This window comes from Anabrus simplex, chromosome 2 (genome assembly GCF_040414725.1).
Source record: "Anabrus simplex isolate iqAnaSimp1 chromosome 2, ASM4041472v1, whole genome shotgun sequence".
NCBI lineage: Eukaryota > Metazoa > Arthropoda > Insecta > Orthoptera > Tettigoniidae > Anabrus > Anabrus simplex.
The window spans coordinates 612595797-612614507 of NC_090266.1; the positions used below are offsets into that span (position 1 = coordinate 612595797).

The 18711-nt window shown below is 38.7% G+C and overlaps 1 protein-coding gene across 1 annotated transcript in view; it reads left to right on the forward strand.

Annotated features, from left to right (window-relative positions):
• Positions 1 to 18711, forward strand: part of Cerk (Ceramide kinase) — a 338420-nt gene that overhangs the window by 288148 nt on the left and 31561 nt on the right. Inside the window, exons 5-6 of the mRNA XM_067141010.2 lie at positions 638 to 796; positions 10375 to 10571. Coding sequence (XP_066997111.2) covers positions 638 to 796; positions 10375 to 10571 — 356 coding nt within the window. The remainder of the gene's footprint in view (positions 1 to 637; positions 797 to 10374; positions 10572 to 18711) is intronic.

Below are 18711 nucleotides of genomic sequence, written 5' to 3' on the forward strand. Positions count from 1 at the left end.
TGCAGACTGAACGCTGAAAGGCATAAAAGTCTATAATGATAATGTATGTATGTATGTATGTATAATAATAATAATAATAATAATAATAATAATAATAATAATAATAATAATAATAATAATAATAATAATAATAATAATAATTTTATATTCCACTAACTACCTTTATGGTTTTTGGAGACACCGAGCCGCCGGAATTTCGTCCTGCAGGGTTTCTATAAGATGCCAGTAAATCTACCTCCGTGAGGCTGATGTATTTGAGCACCTTCATATACCACCGGACTGAGCCGGGATCTAACCCGCCAACTTAAGCTCAGAGGGCCAGTGCTCTACTGTCCGAGCTACCCAGTCCAGCTGTTGTCAATTCATTTCCGTAAAGTGTATGAAGTTAGCATTCAATCTGATGAAATGTTTTTAGTTTATTTCGGAAACCTACAATTTTCTTTTGAACTGTACCATAATTAGTTTGGCTCTGTCCTTGTTTGAAAGCCAGTTTTGATATACCTTTCCTTCTGCTTTGACTATATTATTCCATCAGGATGTTTGTCTTTCCCCAGATTTATTCTGATGTTCTGGACAAATACTAGATTGTGTTGTTGAATAAAATAAAATTAAATCATCACATTGCTTTATGTTGCAGGCTTTAAGAAATTCATGGCCAACAAGGGGTATGAGGGAGAAATTACACTGCTAGCTGACCCTTGCAGCCCTTCTACAGGTCCAAAATGTTGGAATAATTGTCAGAGATGCCAAACACAGTGCGAAAGGAAGAAAATTAAAGATGTTCAACAACAAGGAGGTAAAGTATGCTTTCTCTCACACCCTTAATTTTTAGGCCCTTAATGTGAAACATCAATCATTAATCACTTTTCTGGCTAATATTTAGTCAAGCCTTTAAATGTTCAATACATAAAACTACACAGGGGTTTTGCTGGAACCACAGCGGCACGTCTTTCAGACGTAGAATACATCACATGGTGTTAGAAACAAGTGATTGCACAGAATTTAGTTTAGGACTGATATATTGATCTTTTGCAAACATTATTGAATCACACTTTCAAATCTTCGTCTATTCCATGCCATCTTTTTTGAGTGTCTTCGGGTGTGTCTACTCCATAGTCTTGATGGGAGCAGTAGACTTACTCCGTTGCAGCTTGCAGCGCTCAGTCACCTCAGTTTACTTACCTTGTATGAGGGCCATTCAAGAAGAAACAAGCCGGAGGCTATAAAATGAAAACCTGTACCGTTATTTCAAAAGTATTACCCACTAAGAATCAAGAATCTTCATTTGCCATTGATTATATATAATGAAACAGGCTTCATCAACTCATAATAATTTAGTACTTAATATTAACAAGGCTAAATGTACAAACACCTTTTATTAAAACTTAATACTGACATTATGCATTTGTAAGAATTCAGAGGTATTATAAAATGGATTTTCTATTAACCAATCATATAATTTCCTTTCAAAATTGCTTAAAGGAATGGACCATGTTGAAATCCAAACTGACTGTCAGACAGGAATTTGTGAGTTTCAAAATAGTTGCCAAGTTGATTGTACAAAAGTGATTCAAATATTTTAGAAATTTGGAACAGTTGAGACTGCGCTATAGTTCTGAGGAAATTGTTTGTACCCACTTTTAAATACTGGAATAACTTTAGAAATTTTGAGAAAAGCAGGAAAAACTCCAAACACTTATTACTTATTACAAATAGCAATCCATACTCTTAGAGTTTGATCATTTTAAGCTAATTTTAATTACTTCATCAGGTGTGATTTCAACCCAGTGGAAAGTGTTCTGGCAGGGGGATTGATAATGAAGAAGGGCACTCACAGATGTACCTGTTGCCTTAATTTGATCACCGATTTCGTTTACAGAGTTTAAGAAATAATTATTCAGTTCTTCAGGATCGAGCAATGTGTGTTGAGTGCGAGTAGGGATGTTTTCTTGTACTATAACATCCCATGCTGCCTTGCATTTGCTGGGGGCATTCTCAATATATTTTTCACAAGCTAAAATTTTGACATGGAGTAGTTTTCTTTTATATAACTTTTTACAGTTAAGATAAGCATTATACACACACCATTCTCCTCAGTTCCTCCCTGACAAGAGTTTTTATAAATTCTATAAGGCAAAAGTATTTTTTCTCTATATTGAGTCAATTCATCAGTATACCATTTCAACTTCTCGCTTTTAAGTTTATCATTATAACTAATTTTTAACAGTGGTGAACATAAATGCCATAATTCAACAACTTATCTAAAAAGGTTTCAAATACAGTTTCAATATAATTTTCTCCCGTTTGAAATTCAAATACAATGTCCCAGTTAATTTGTTTCCAATTTTCTATAAATTTGTTAATATATGGTAATCATCACCCTGACTTTTACCCACATCAGGCTGTTTAAGATATAATGATACAAGCAACAAGGCTAAGTTTATACGTATCTCTTCAAAATTTACAGTAATATTTTCTAAGCATGCATTATTACATTTAGGTAGCTTGTTTGTGCAAGTTAAATTTAGAGTTCTTAGTAGGTTCAGAATATTTCTAGAAATCTTCCCATCTGAATTTGCCATCTCTATGTTAAAATCCCCACAAACAGTCTTAAACTTTAATTTTTTTCCATTACCAATTCAAATTTCTTAAGAAATACACAAGCATCTGCATTGGAGATCAATACAAACTAACAATTATCTAATTCTGATCAACCAGCTTCACACAACTAAATTCTCCCTCTAATTCCATGCAGTATTGACTTAAATCGATCATTACAAATTTAAAACCTTCTCTTACTAAAATACCAGCTTTCCCATTTTTCTTATTACTCCTACAAAATACATCTGCAACAATATATTCATGAAGCACAAAATATTTGATTTCATTTTCAGAAAGCCAATGTTCCCACACACAAATGACATCAACTTTCTCAATTTGGCGAAATTCTAACAACTTATTTCTAATGCATTGGATATTCACTTGCAATAAATTAAAAGATTTACCCTTGCTATCCTTCTTTTGGATGCCATTTACCTCTCGGCAACTACTTTTAGTATCACTCATTATTGGTGCAGATTTCTGACCTGATGTTTCATGTATCGGTATTTTATGAATATGAGAAAACCATACCTTAGTTTGGCTTCTTACAATACTATCTTTGATAATGGTTTCATTTGGTGACCGATCTAATTCGGTCATAGATACTAGTTTTGATTTACATGGCCTATTAAAATGTACATCGTTTTCTAGTTGACTAGTTCTACTAATTTTCATGGTCAGTATTACAACCCAAGGGAGTTGCATTTTTCACAGTACATATCTTCTTATGATTAATAAAATTGAGAACAATATTTGCACTGTTAAGGCACTTGTCCCAGTGTGACACAAGGTGGTGAATGACTGTCTCGCAAAATTCCTGGGGCTGGATTGTAAACCAGTTCTGAACATACTGCTTGACGTTGTCGTCCGAGGTGAAGCGTTTACCTCTCAGAGCCTTCTTTAGTTCACCAAAAATGGCATAATCACGTGGAGACAGGTTTGTGGTAGTAGCACAACTGGCTTTACTTTGCACCGACACGGATAGGTCTTATGGCGATGATGGGATAGGAAAGCAGCCGTGGCCAATGATCAGTACATACCAAGCTGATGCTGAGAAGGATAGGGAAAGGCAGTTATATTGGAATGTCCTAGGGTGTGTAAGAATTACAGTATGTATGCATGACAGTGTGTGGCTAAGTAGATACTTAATTCCTATCAGTTCTAATGTGAGATGCCATACTTTCTCAAACGTGAACCATGTGCATACAGTGTTTCGACACCGAGCAAGTTGGCCGTGCAGTTAGGGGCACGCAGCTGTGAGCTTGTAATCAGGAGATAGTGGGTTCGAACCCCACTGTCGGCAATCCTGAAAATGGTTTTCTGTTGTTTCCCATTTTTACACCAGGCAAATGCTGGGGCTGTACCTTAATTAAGGCCACGGTTGCTTCTTTCCCACTCCTAGCATTTTCATGTCCCATCATTGCCATAAGACTTATCTGTGTTGGTGCGACATAAAGCCATTTCTAAAGAAGAGGTACTGTTTTGATTCTAGGTATTTCCTGGGTTTGTGAAGAGACTAGTATTGCAGGAGATCAGTTATTATTAAAGCATTTACTGAGTACCAGTTACAGGGAAGGAAAGGAGACATGAAGAGTGAATGAAATGAGAAAGAGGTCACAGAAAGTTGGCAAAAATGATTTTTTTCTTTTTTTAAATTCAAGAATGGTAATAAGGTATGTAATCAAAATCATAATTATATCCCATTTTGCCAGTATCATGGAAAGAATACTAGGCAGAAAAATTAAAGAAAAATGCTGCTTCAAAAAGAAGAACTTGGTTTCAGAAGTGGAAGATCCACAATGCCATTTGCGTTACAAGACATAATAAGATAAGTAATTGGGAGTATGGGAAAAATATCATAATGGTATTTATTGATTTAGACAAAGCCTATGATAATGTTCAAAGTCTTATACAGAAAAGTTTTGGAGAGGAAATGATAAAACTAGTAGATGCAATGCATTTTAAACGATGGATTCATATAAAGACACAGCTGGGCAAAACTGGATGTTTACAAATGAAAGTTAGACAAATAACTTAACAGAGCCAAACCAAACTCCATGCCGCTACAGCCCTAAAGGGCCTTAGCCTACCAAGCGACCGCTGCTCAGTCAAGTCGACTGCAGATGATGAGGCGACATACAGTTAGCGGATTTCTAGACGGGCTATCTTTCCTCTACTGTTCTCACATAGACTGAGTGGCTGAACCAGCCCTCAGATCCAGATAAACTTCCTTAACCTAGCTGGGAATCAAATATGGGGCCTCCAGATAAGATGCAGGCTCGCTATCCCTAGACCACAGGGCCAGCAAATAATTTATATGGGATATGAAATAAGAAGGTATACACTCTCTACTGGAGGGGAGGATATTAGGTAAAGAATGGAGTGGAGATGGTAATCAACAAGATTTTAGATGAGTATGTAGATAAAGTGGACTACATAAGTGATAGAACAATAAAGATACAGTTAAGGACAGATAATGGAGTAAAGGATTTCATCCAAAGGTATGCACTCCAGACTGGATGCAAAGAAGATGATGATATGGACAAATTCCTGGAGACACAGGACAGAGAAATAAAGGTTGTGGAAGTTACTGTTATGGGAGACTTCAATGCAATGGTGGATGCAACAGAAAAGGAGTGGAAGAAGTAATTGGACCTTTTGGATATGTAAAGAAGCATGAAGAAGGAGAGAAGGTAGTGGATTCTTGTGTGACAGAGTGGTTAAGTGTGGGAAATACAAGGTTCAGGAAATAGTAGAAAGATTAAAGATATAGATGGGGAAACAAAAGGACAAAGATAGTAGTTGATTACTTCTTGGTGGAAAGAACAAATCATAGACAGATGTTAGATGTAACAGCCTTCCTAGAAGTAGCCTTAGACGGATACCATAGAGTAGTGGTAGCAAAAACAAAAGTAGGAAAAATAGTGAAAATGAAATAAATAAGCCAAAAGAAAATAAATGTATAAAAATTAAAAGATATGGAAGTAAAATACAAATTTGCGTATAAATTGGAACACATACCCAGAACTGTAGTGGAGAATGTGAATGTGGAATGGGACATGTTCAAGATGGCATCTTTAAGCTGTGCAGAGAGTGCTTATGGCAGAATAGCTGAAAATAGTTACAATAAGGAAGTGTGCTGTCACCACAGTTATTCATAATGGTCATTGACAAAATTGTGAAGGAGACAAAGGTATAATATGAGGACAAGGAGCTGAAACTAATTCTGTTTGCAGATGATATTGTGGTGTGAGGAGCAAGCAGAAAGGAAGTACAAGGGCAAAACTTGACATGCTGAGTGAGATTATTGAAAATTATGGAATGAAAATCAGCATGAAAATTAGTAGGACACTGGTGCTAACTAGAGGAGAAAGGGAAGGGAAAGGAATGATAAAAATAAAGGGACAAAACATTGAAATTGTGGAGAGCTTCAAGTACAGTACTTGGGAAGCAAAGTGACACAGGATGCAGGGCTGGACATGGAGATCAGTGAAACAGTTCAACAGGGAAATGCATGTCACACCAATGAAGTGTCAAGAGGTGATGTATAAGATCAATACTGACATATGCAGCAGAGTCCTGGACACTGACAAAAATATAACCCCCCCATGGCACTACAGCCCTTGAAGGGCCCTGGCCTACCAAGCGACCGCTGCTCAGCCCGATGGCCTGCAGATTACGAGGTGTCATGTGGTCAGCATGACGAATCCTCTCGGCAGTTATTCTTCGCTTTCGAGACCGGGGCCGCTATCTCACCGTCAGGTAGCTCCTCAATTCTAATCACGTAGGCTGAGTGGACCTCGAACCAGCCCGAAGGTCCTGGTAAAAATCCCTGGCCTGGCCAGGATTCAAACCCGGGGCGTCCAGGTAAGAGGCAGGCACGCTACCCAACACCACGGGGCCGGCCTGACAAAAATATAGGAGAATAATATCCAGGCCAGTGAAATGAAAGAAATATGATAGGAAAGAAGAAAAGACAAGAAAGAGTAAGAAATGAGGATGCCAGGAAAGAAATCGGTGGAAAAGCTTTACAACAGTTCATGAGAGATGAACTTGGATGGTTTGGACATGTAAAGAGGATGGAAGAGGGAAGGATGCCGATGCACATGATGGAGATCCAGATAGGAGGAGGGACAAGAGGGAGACCCATGCAAAGGTGGTTGAAAAACAATCAAGAATACTGTAGTATAATTGGATGAAACCTGGACTGGAACAAAGTTAAGGAGGAACAATGAGAGTTGGATAGAGAAAGATGGAAAGGTGCCGTTAACATCCCAACCTAGCGGGAGCTGCACGAGAGAAATGGATGATGATTATGATGATGATGATGAAATACCTATTTTTACACATGCAACTGAAATGAGGATATATGGAACTAATAGATAAGTTGATTGGGAAAATGAAGAAAAATAGACTGAGATGATCTGGACATTTTAAATGGATGAATGTCAATACTAATGAAGGAAAAATGTAATCGAGAGAAATCCAAATTCAATGGATGGACCTGGATAAGAACAGCGTAAAGGAATGGGATGAGGGCTGGAACATGGTGGTAGATGAGAGATGGGTAGCTTGTGTAAAATGGAAGGAAACTGCCACAGTCTGAATGAGTCTGGATAACAAATACACTAGCGTGCAAATTTATCCAAACTCAGTTGTTTCTAAGATTTTTTAAAGAACTAATGTTGGTAGAATCATGTGTTACTACTAAATACTGTTTCCTGTTTCATATAACACAGTCATTAGTTGACTGCCTCGGCAAGTATTTTCTTGTATTATTGTAGTACAAATTGATAATGGATACCACCCTGCAGAAACATTAACAAATTGTGACATTAGCTGAGCATACAGTACCTCTATGACACAAAGACAAATTGCTGGTGTTTGTGCAACTACGGTAAATTCAATTTCGTAGCAATACTGAGAAACTAGTTCCTTTTTATTGGTGAAGGAAATAAATTGTGCAAGATTACACCAAAAGAAGACTGTTTACTCATTAGGAAGAGTAAAATAAACCCTAGGCTCTTAGCTGTTAACCTAAATGAGATTTAAGTCCGAGTGGGCGAAGTGTTCATGTTACAACAATTCACCACAGATGATTAGAGGCAGGAAGAAAAGCATGCAGCAGCTGCTAATGGATGTAATGTAAGAAATGCAGTTGGTATGGGTTAAATTCAATACAGACTGTGGAAGATAATATGCTAGATGTATTTTCAGATGAAAGCCATTTCAAAGTGGACCTTTAGTCCCCCTGTTAGGGGCATGATGAACATTAACCAGTATATAGAAATCCTTCAAAGGAGGTTACAAACTAGGTTGCAAAAACTCCCTTCAGATGCTGGTAGTGCTTTTCAAACAAGATCTTGCAACATGTCACACATTCAAAAACATGAACAAATTCTTTGAAGACAAAAATGTTCAAGTGCTCCCTTGGCCTCAGCAACTCACCCAATATAAACTCTATAAAAAAATGTACGGAAGAATGGCAAAACTGGACAGATCAATTAAAGTGAGCATAATACACTGACTGACAGAGCAAATGCAACACCAAGAAGGAGTGGTCAGAACTTTATGCCAATTGCAGGGTAGACTGACGTCACTGAGGTATGCTCATGATGTGAAATGCGCCGCTGTGCTGCGCATGTAGCGAATGATAAATGGGACACGGCGTTGGCGAATGGCCCACTTCGTACCGTGATTTCTCAGCCGACAGTCATTGTAGAACGTGTTGTCGTGTGCCACAGGACACGTGTATAGCTAAGAATGCCAGGCCGCCGTCAACGGAGGCATTTCCAGCAGACAGACAACTTTACGAGGGGTATGGTGATCGGGCTGAGAAGGGCAGGTTGGTCGCTTCGTCAAATCGCAGCCGATACCCATAGGGATGTGTCCACGGTGCAGCGACTGTGGCGAAGATGGTTGGCGCAGGGACATGTGGCACGTGCGAGGGGTCCAGGTGCAGCCCGAGTGACGTCAGCACGCGAGGATCGGCGCATTCGCCGCCAAGCGGTGGCAGCCCCGCACGCCACGTCAACCGCCATTCTTCAGCATGTGCAAGACACCCTGGCTGTTCCAATATCGACCAGAACAATTTCCCGTCAATTGGTTGAAGGAAGCCTGCACTCCCGGCGTCCGCTCAGAAGACTACCATTGACTCCACAGCATAGACGTGCACGCCTGGCATGGTGCCGGGCTAGACCGACTTGGATGAGGGAATGGCGGAACGTCGTGTTCTCCGATGAGTCACGCTTCTGTTCTGTCAGTGATAGTCACCGCAGACGAGTGTGGCGTCGGCGTGGAGAAAGGTCAAATCCGGCAGTAACTGTGGAGCGCCCTACCGCTAGACAACGCGGCATCATGGTTTGGGGCGCTATTGCGTATGATTCCACGTCACCTCTAGTGCGTATTCAAGGCACGTTAAATGCCCACCGCTACGTGCAGCATGTGCTGCGGCCGGTGGCACTCCCGTACCTTCAGGGGCTGCCCAATGCTCTGTTTCAGCAGGATAATGCCCGCCCACACACTGCTCGCATCTCCCAACAGGCTCTACGAGGTGTACAGATGCTTCCGTGGCCAGCGTACTCTCCGGATCTCTCACCAATCGAACACGTGTGGGATCTCATTGGACGCCGTTTGCAAACTCTGCCCCAGCCTCGTACGGACGACTAACTGTGGCAAATGGTTGACAGAGAATGGAGAACCATCCCTCAGGACACCATCCGCACGCTTATTGACTCTGTACCTCGACGTGTTTCTGCGTGCATCGCCGCTCGCGGTGGTCCTACATCCTACTGAGTCGATGCCGTGCGCATTGTGTAACCTGCATATCGGTTTGAAATAAACATCAATTATTCGTCCGTGCCGTCTCTGTTTTTTCCCCAACTTTCATCCCTTTTGAACCACTCCTTCTTGGTGTTGCATTTGCTATGTCAGTCAGTGTATCTTTGCTTATCAAGGTGTGGTTTCATGAGAAGAGATAAAGAATATTTGCGCAGAATTGGTGGAATCCATGCCAAACATGTCCCTGCTGTTTTGAAGAATAAAAGAGATATTAAGGTATGATTTTCTGTAATTGCTGAACTGATCTTCAATACTTTCTATGACTTTTAGTATGAGAACACTTTTTCGTATCTTGGTCAAATTAATTTACAAGCTACTGTATGATGATGGCCAGCTAAAATGTTACTAGTTTGTGTTGTTAATAAGTTAACTTCAGTACCAGTCTTTATATGTCAGAATGTTCCTAGGGTTCAGATTACATGTAAAACTGGAGGTCATGCGGCTATCATCATGATATAAACATTTATGTAAAACCAGAAGTTTATATGCTTGCTTGTTTGCTTGCATTCTTATACCTATAATATGATTATATAGAAATTTCTGCTTTCACTGTTAGAAGTGCTGACAGATTGACTATTGTGACAGTGCTGCTGTTAGGGAAAATCAGTTATATGTACTTACTGTGTGTATGGGTGCTTTCTAATAGTGTGAGAAATTTGAGTTTACTATTGATATTAATGGATTCCACCACTTAATCTGTCACATAATGTAACATGGGACTTGGATTAGTACAGGTGCTTCCAAACTAAGGATAAAGCTTTATTTGAGCTATTGCCTGGACTAAGAGTGCAACAACCATGTGACTACTTTCACAACCAGAATTTATACTTCCTCAGTTTTATTCACTCCACTCGCTGGGCAAGCTATGCTAATGGTTATATTATGTTTCTAAACTGAGAACTGCCTCTTTCATACTACGTCCTCATCTTACAGAGTGGAAAACATTCCGTGGCAAGTTTTTTATGGTGAATGGTGCTAACGTGTCCTGCGCCTGTACACGGAGTCCAAATGGTATATCTCCCTATTGCCATATGGGAGATGGCTGTGTGGATGTCATTCTCATTAAACACTCCAATTTGTTGAACAATCTCCGACTACTCCTGAGGTTGACGAGCAAGGACAAAGCTTTGGTAAGTAGTATAGTTCTAACCTGATGGCTCAGAACTCTACTTTTTCTTCTTTCTTCCATTTACCAGGGATTTGGGATTCAGATACATGCTTGTTGTCCTAAGAATTAAATCTTCAAAGATAACACAGGTACTTCAGATTTTCGGAATTAATGGCTGTAAGGTATTTGCAAGATGGTTCACTTTCTATTACATATTCGAGTTACTCTGGGGGTTATCCTCTTCCCTTTTTGGCTCTGTGTTCTACCAAAATCTAAAATTATCTTCCTTTCCAGAGCAATTCTTTTCTTTCTCGTAGACTTAGCACCAAGCATAATATTAATTAATTAATCAATCAACAAAGAATTACAACCATGATGTTAGGACCAATAAAAGAGTAAGTATTTTCAGTTGGGCATTCCTTAAAATCAAAATGCACTTGAGGCATTTTCATTCTTGAAATAATGAAAGTACATAAAAATGAGAATGATGAAAAAGTTAACGTTATGAAATGTATTCTTTATATTGAGGTAATGAACCCATGCTATATTATCTATATATTTAAAACACTAGGCTGATTTTTGTTATCGCAAATTTGAGAGAACGGCTGGACCAGTTAACATCATAAAGCATTCTGACGAAAGCTTTGGCCTGTAGATTTGCATAATGTCTTTAAAAACATAACAATTTCTTGCCGTATATTTGTAAATTATTAAAGAAAAAAATAGCATTCTGATTGGCCAAAGTGCTCCCCAGTACCTCAACAAGGCCACCTACTGGTCCACTGCCAGCCATATGCATGATGGGAATTCTAAAGGGTGCATGCACCTGGTATGACATCTCGCTTTAGTCTACATAACTGAGTGGTGAGTCAGGGAAGCCCCAGTTTCCTGGGTGTGTTGTACAAGCGCCATTTCTTTCTGTCAGAGTACAGTTTCCGTTCCTGTACATCTTCCCATTTCACATTATATAAAAATGAAGAACATCATCATGAGCTGCATTTGTACACTGTTGCAAAAATTGTTGCTGACTGGCATAATTATAAGGATTTTATTATGGGTAATTAGTCTTATCGCCTTCCCCTCAAATACCAACAAGAGTATGTAAGTCACATGTCACTGGACGGTGAATACGCTGGTTATATTTTATTATTATATGCACACAACTCATCACATTGCTAATCACCAAAAGAGCACGCAAAAGTGAACTTATCCCTCCACATGGTGTTGATAGCTCTCTAATTTCAGTCAACTTTGAGTAATCCTAAAATTACCTCACTAAATGACTACTCCAATAATTGCTGGCAAAGGATTGCCCTAGCCCATGTTACATTCCATACTTATTGGGTTTCTCAGAGTTAAGGAGTAACTTCTCTACGTAAAGACGTTGGCGAAGCTAAACTATTAAAAATGACAGGCGTCTATAGTCAAACGTGCAATTTCAACCAAACTTCGTACATATGTAACTGGAGAAAAGTACTGTAGGGGTAAGACACCCGTAGCACCCGTATGGTTGGGGTTGGGAATGAGTGACATGAAAAAATGATCAGGAATTACCAATGCTAGTGTCAAATCCATACCTTTTGGGATAGCTGAGAGGAACAGTGACACTCCAGATACCATTTAAGTCTTCATCGGCATTTGGGGCAGAAAGGGGTGAAGAAGAAAATGTCCAAATTGACTGAGATTGTTTGTATGTTTTCCAGTATAGCTCTCAATCAAACTTGGTACATATATAATTTACTATCTGGAGAAAGATACTGTGGGGGTAAGACACCCACAGCACCCCTACTGTTGGGAATTCGGAAGGAGTGAAATGTAAACATTATCGAAAAATATTAGTGTCAGATCCATACTTTTCAGTATCACTGAGATGAATTGTGACGTTCTGGATTCTGTTTAAGTCCAAGTTCAGCCTCCATTGGCATGGGAGTCTATAGGGTTGAAAGAGAAAAATGTCCAAAATCACTGAAATTAGTGTTGAATCTACAGTTTTTAGGTTTGGTAGGCTAACTGGTAACATTTCCAATGACAGTTGGAATCGTGTACATCATATCTATAGCACGATGCATAAATATATACAGTTTTCACTTACAGTTGAACTTTGTTTTAACGACATCGGTTTCAGCAACAACTCGTCGATATCGTCCTATTTTCTGTGGTACAGGCACATTCCTCATAAGAAATGTGTTTTTCAGCCTTGCTTAATATGGCAAACATATATTTGTCTACCTCGCATATAATGTCATTTTCAACCTCAGTTAGGAATAAGATTTTCTAAGAACCAAAGTATTTTAAGAAATATTTTGTTGAAATATGGCAACCTGGCAAATTCCTTCCTGTCCCCTTTTATCACAGACCTCGGGAATCCAGGCAGATTTCCCACCCCATTGTAACCGTCCTGAATTCTTGAGGTATTAACCGAACCTATGTGCGGTCAGTTTCGACTGGAAGTTTCCCTTAATGCAGTATGACTACTGAAAGAAAAGTTTTAACATTGGAAGAAAAAGCTAAAGTGATTCACTAAATTTGGAATGGAATTTAAAAAGCTGACATGTGTCATGAGTTTGGTCTAGTTAATTCCACAGTCCAAATGATCTGGAAGAGCAAGGATACATTTTTTGCTGCATTTGAACAGAATGGTTCGAAAATTAAGCGGCTACAAAAACCTGAACAGAGTGACATGGATGAAGCGCTGCTTAAGTGGTTTCAGCAACAGAGAAGCTACAGTGTAGTCATTAGTGGGCCTCTCCTTATGGTGAAAGCAGGAGAATTTGCCAAAAAATCAAAAGATGAAGAATTTCTGTGCAGCAGAGGCTCGATTGACAGATTCAAGCAGCGTCACAACATTAGTTTTGGCAAAGTGAGCGGCGAAGCATATAGTGTGAATGCCGAAACAAACCAAAAATGGCTTACTACTGTGTAGCCTAATGTGTGCGAAGGATATGCTGATTGTGACATCTTTAATGCAGATGGGAATGGCATTTTGTTAAGATTGACACCAGACAAAACTCTGAAATTCAAAGGTGAAAAATGTGTTGGTGGCAAGTTATCTAAAGAGCAAATAACAGTTCAGGTTTGTGCTAATGCAGGTGGAACTGAGAAGACAAAACTGTTTGTGATTGGCAAATGAAAAAGTCCTAGATGCTTCTAGGCATGTAAAAATTCTGCTGGTACACTATAGTGCTAATGAAAATTCCTGGATAACTTCCAAATTGTTTAAAGCTGAAATGAGGCTTTGGAATTGGGAGTTTGGAATCCACAAAAGAAAGATCCTGGTTCTTGTTTACAACTGTCCAGTGCACTCTGTAATCTCAGGTATGGAGAACATTAAGCTTGTTTTTCTTCCTGCAAATATAACAAGCATACTGCAGCCCATGGATCGAGGGGTAATTAAAAGTCTGAAATCATAATGCTGAATATTATAGAATGCATCAAGAGAAGCAGGATTATTCTATTACACTGATAAATGTGATCAGATGCATTACAAAAGCATGGAAACAGGTCACTTCCAAAGCTATCACGAACGGTTTCCACAATGCTGGAATCTCATCAACGAAAGAAATAAATGCCGCCGGAACTGAAGATACGTTCTATGACAGTGATGATCTGCCATTATCTGTATTTCTGCGAGAAACCAATTGTGATATGCTTAATCAGTGTGACTATGAAACGTATCCAACAAATGACGAAATGACTAAAGTGCCTGTCCCTACAGTGAGTGATGCTTTAAAAGCCATTAGAATTGTGAACATGTTCTGTGAAGCTAGGGGGGGAGAGGGGGGAGCAGTGAAATGACTAATGAAATAATGAACATAGAACGTAATTAGAAAGTGCGTATTGGGCAAGTAGGAGACAACAGAGCAAAATGTCCGATTACTTCACTCCTAAGTAAGTGCTGGACAAAATTTACATGTATTTTATTATGTTCGGTATGCTTAAAAGTGAATACATAAATCTAAAATAAGTTCAATTAAGTTTATGTTACTGTATTTTTCATTTTTCCACCTCACTAGACTGATAATACGAATCTCGGTTGCTGCAATACTCGTTTATAACAACACAATTTTTCTGGTCCCTTGCATGTGGTTTTAACCAAGTTCTACTATTTTTTTATTAATTGCTTGAAAGTACTGCCTACTTCCCAGACAAATGTTCTTCAACCCCCCCCCCCCACACACACACACATCTAAAATTAAAGTTTTAACTAAACACACAACAATAACTCTAAAACGACAGAATAATTTATAAAATATCAATGAATGTCACAACAAAAAATCTTCAAAAATTGACACAAAATTAAGAAGTAATATACATCCTAAAAGTAAACATTCAAGAAAGTACCTGGGGAACGCATGAAGCAATTTCATATCAAAACATGTTATTTCACCCATTCATAACGAATGGTGCGGAGCAGCATGGGTCCTCCAAGTTATTTTTATTATATGTAGTAACCATATATCACAATCAATCAATCAATCAATCAATCAATCAATCAATCAATCAATCAATCAATCAATCAATCAATCAATCAATCAATCAATCAATCAATCAATCAATCAACCAATCAATCAATCAATCCCGATCTGCATTTAGGGCAGTCGCCCAGGTGACAGATTCTCTATCTGTTGTTTTCCTAGACTTTTCTTTAATGATCGCAAAGAAATTGGAAATTTATTGAACATCACCCTTGGTAAGTTATTCCAATCCCTAACTCCCCTTCCTTTGAATGAATATTTACCCCAATCTGTCCTCTTGAATTCTAGCTTTATCTTCACATTGTGATCTTTCCTACTTTTAAAGACATCACTTAAGCATATTCATCTACTGATGTCATTTCACACCATCACATGACATATACAACACATGTTAAAATCATTGTAAACAAATTTAAAATCTTGTCCAAAAGAAAATTTGTGTCATATAAAATTCTGATAATACGAATCTCGGTTGCTGCAACACTCGTTTATAACAACACAATTTTTCTGGTACATGACACAAATTTTCTTTTGGACAAGATTTTAAATTTGTTTACTATGATTTTAACATGTGTTGTATATGTCGAGTCCCAACATCATATTTTATAACTACTATTCCGTAATGTTAATATCATAAGAAATCACAGTTCAATTTTTTACAAATTATAAATGTCAATGTCCTCTAAACAATGTTTGTTTTAAGATTAAATGAATATGGCTGAATGATGCCCAATAAATGAAGGCTGATACATGTCCCCATAAAATTTAGATTTTCTATGTTTAATTAACCACATAACGTGGTACTAATTGTATTGAACAGGTGGGACAATAAAAACACTCCTTTTGAAACTAAGTGAGATCGCTGTATTCAATACGGAACAAAAATGAGAGTGATGGTTTGTAATATACCACTTAATCGAGCAGCTCGTCTCCTTTCTTCCAAGTCTTCCCAGCCCAAACTTTGCAACATTTTTGTAACGCTACTCTTTTGTCGGAAGTCACCCAGAACAAATCGAGCTGCTTTTCTTTGGATTTTTTCCAGTTCTTGAATCAAGTAATCCAGGTGAGGGTCCCATACACTGGAACCATACTCTAGTTGGGGTCTTACCAGAGACTTATATGCCTTCTCCTTTACATCCTTACTGTTGTTGTTGTTGTTGTTGTTTGAGTCATCAGTCCACACTACCCTATCCTGTGTTAACCTTTACATTTCTACGTAACTATTGCATCCTACATCTGCTCTAATTTGCTTGTCGTATTCATACCTTGGTCTACCCCTACCATTCTTACCACCTACACTTCCTTCAAAACCAACTGAACAAGTCCTGGGTGTCTTAAGATGTGTCCTATCATTCTATCTCTTCTTCTCGTCAAATTTAGCCAAATCGATCTCCTCTCACCAATTCGATTCAGTATCTCTTCATTCGTGATTCAATCTATCCATCCCACCTTCAGCACTCTTCTGTAACACCACATTTCAAAAGCTTCTATTCTCCTTTTTTCTGAGCTAGTTATCGTCCATGTTTCACTTCCATACAATGCCACGCTCCAGACAAAAGTCTTCAAAAACATCTTTCTAATTCCGATATCAATGTTTGAAGTGAGCAAATTTCTTTTCTTAAGAAAGCTCTTCCTTGCTTGTGCTGGTCTGCATTTTATGTCCTCCTTACTTCTGCCATCATTAGTTATTTTACTACCCAAGTAACAATATTCATCTACTTCCTTTAACACTTCATTTCCTAATCTAATATTTCCTGCATCACCTGCCTTCGTTCGGCTGCACTCCATTACTTTTGTTTTGGACTTATTTATTTTCATCTTGTACTCCTTACCCAAGACTTCATCCATACCATTCAGCAACTTCTCGAGATCTTCTGCAGTCTCAGATAAAATAACAATATCATCGGCAAATCTCAAGGTTTTGATTTCCTCTCCTTGGACTGTGATTCCCTTTCCAAATTCCTCTTTTGATTTCCTTTACTGCCTGTTCTATGTAAACATTGAAAAGGAGGGGGGACAAACTGCAGCCTTGCCTCACTCCTTCCTGGATTGCTGCTTCTTTTTCAAAGCCCTCGATTCTTAGACTGATTTTTATACAGATTGTAGATAATTCTTCGTTCTCAGTATCTGATCCCAATCATCTTCAGAATCTTAAATAGCTTGGTCCAATCAACATTATTGAATGCCTTTTCTAGATCTACGAATGCCATGTACGTGGGCTTGTCCTTCTTGATTCGATCCTCTAAGATCAGACGTAAAGTCAGGATTGCTTCATGTGTTCCTACATTTGTTCTGAAGCCAAACTGATCTTCTCCCAACTCAGCTTCAACTTGTTTTTCCATTCTTCTGTAAATAATACATGTTAAAATTTTGCAGGCATGAGATACTAAATGAATGGTGTGGTAGTTTTCACACCTGTCAGCACTGCCTTTGCTTGGGAATAGGTATAACAACATTCTGCCGAAAATCAGATGGGACTTCTCCTGTCGTAGGGATTGTGAACTACACTGCCTGACAAAAAATTGAAGCACGCAGAAGAGGAGGAAACAAAATGAAACTTTAATAGTAGAGAGAGTACCCAATGTTATTTTAGTGATTACAAAATCGAGTCAAATTTACAAAGAACTTGGCAGTATGACCCCACTTATCAGTATGACGTTGCACCCCCTCTGCCTGGATGGATTCACTGATTTGGTTAGGAAGGCTGTCATAAAGCTGTTGTATCCTCTCCTGATGCAAGGTGGCTATGTCCTCCGCAGTGATCACTCAACATCTGATGCTATTCACACCCCTTATATGCCATACCAGGCCTGGTAACAACACTAAACATGAACAACACAAATGCACTCTGGTGGCCATTGTACCTTCAGAGAGAATTGCAACTCGTAATCATTTACATACCCGCCGATAGTATATAAGTGTACGAAATTACATTGACATCCAACTATTCCTTCTGGTGCTTCAATTTATTTAGTTATTTATTTTCTTTTTTGTCACAGGCAGTGTATAAATAAACTTTCTTTTACATAGGGATAGTGTACTGTTTCGTCTTCCTTTTGGTGAATATATCAACTCTCTGTCAACCATCTCCTTTCATTTGAGCAACTTGCACTGGGACAACCGATCGTGGCAGGAAGCTGTAAAGTGTGGCTCTCTGAAAGTGGAGGGGAAAGAGAGGTGTACGATGTTGAGCCACGTGTTTGCTCATCAGGTGTCTATGCATTCCAGTGGGAAGTATTTCTGTTTAAGTGTTTCAGAGGGAGGTATTTTGTTATATAGAGTAGAAGAAGTGTATTTACTGTATCAAAATTTTGTGTGTGTATATGCTGAAACTACCAAGTTACAGCAATTCCAACGTCACACAGTTTACACCCCTAACTTTCAGTCAGTAGTGGCCTTCTCCTGCACTAGGAAGTGGTGCATGCTATGTCTGCTACCCTGTTAAGGGGGTTAAACATCACAATTGGTAATAAGAAGTATGAATATTTTTTTCCAACCATGTTTCTATTTTAAAAACCAGCCCCTTTTAGAAAATATGTGCTAGTTTAGGACTGAAATAGCCAGTACACACAAACATTTTTTGAACCAGAACTGCCAAGCTGAATATCAGCTTCCACTGCAACTTTCATAGTCACAAGGTTTTGATGTGTGAAGAAGATATCTCTCCACCAGATAACGTTGTACCTC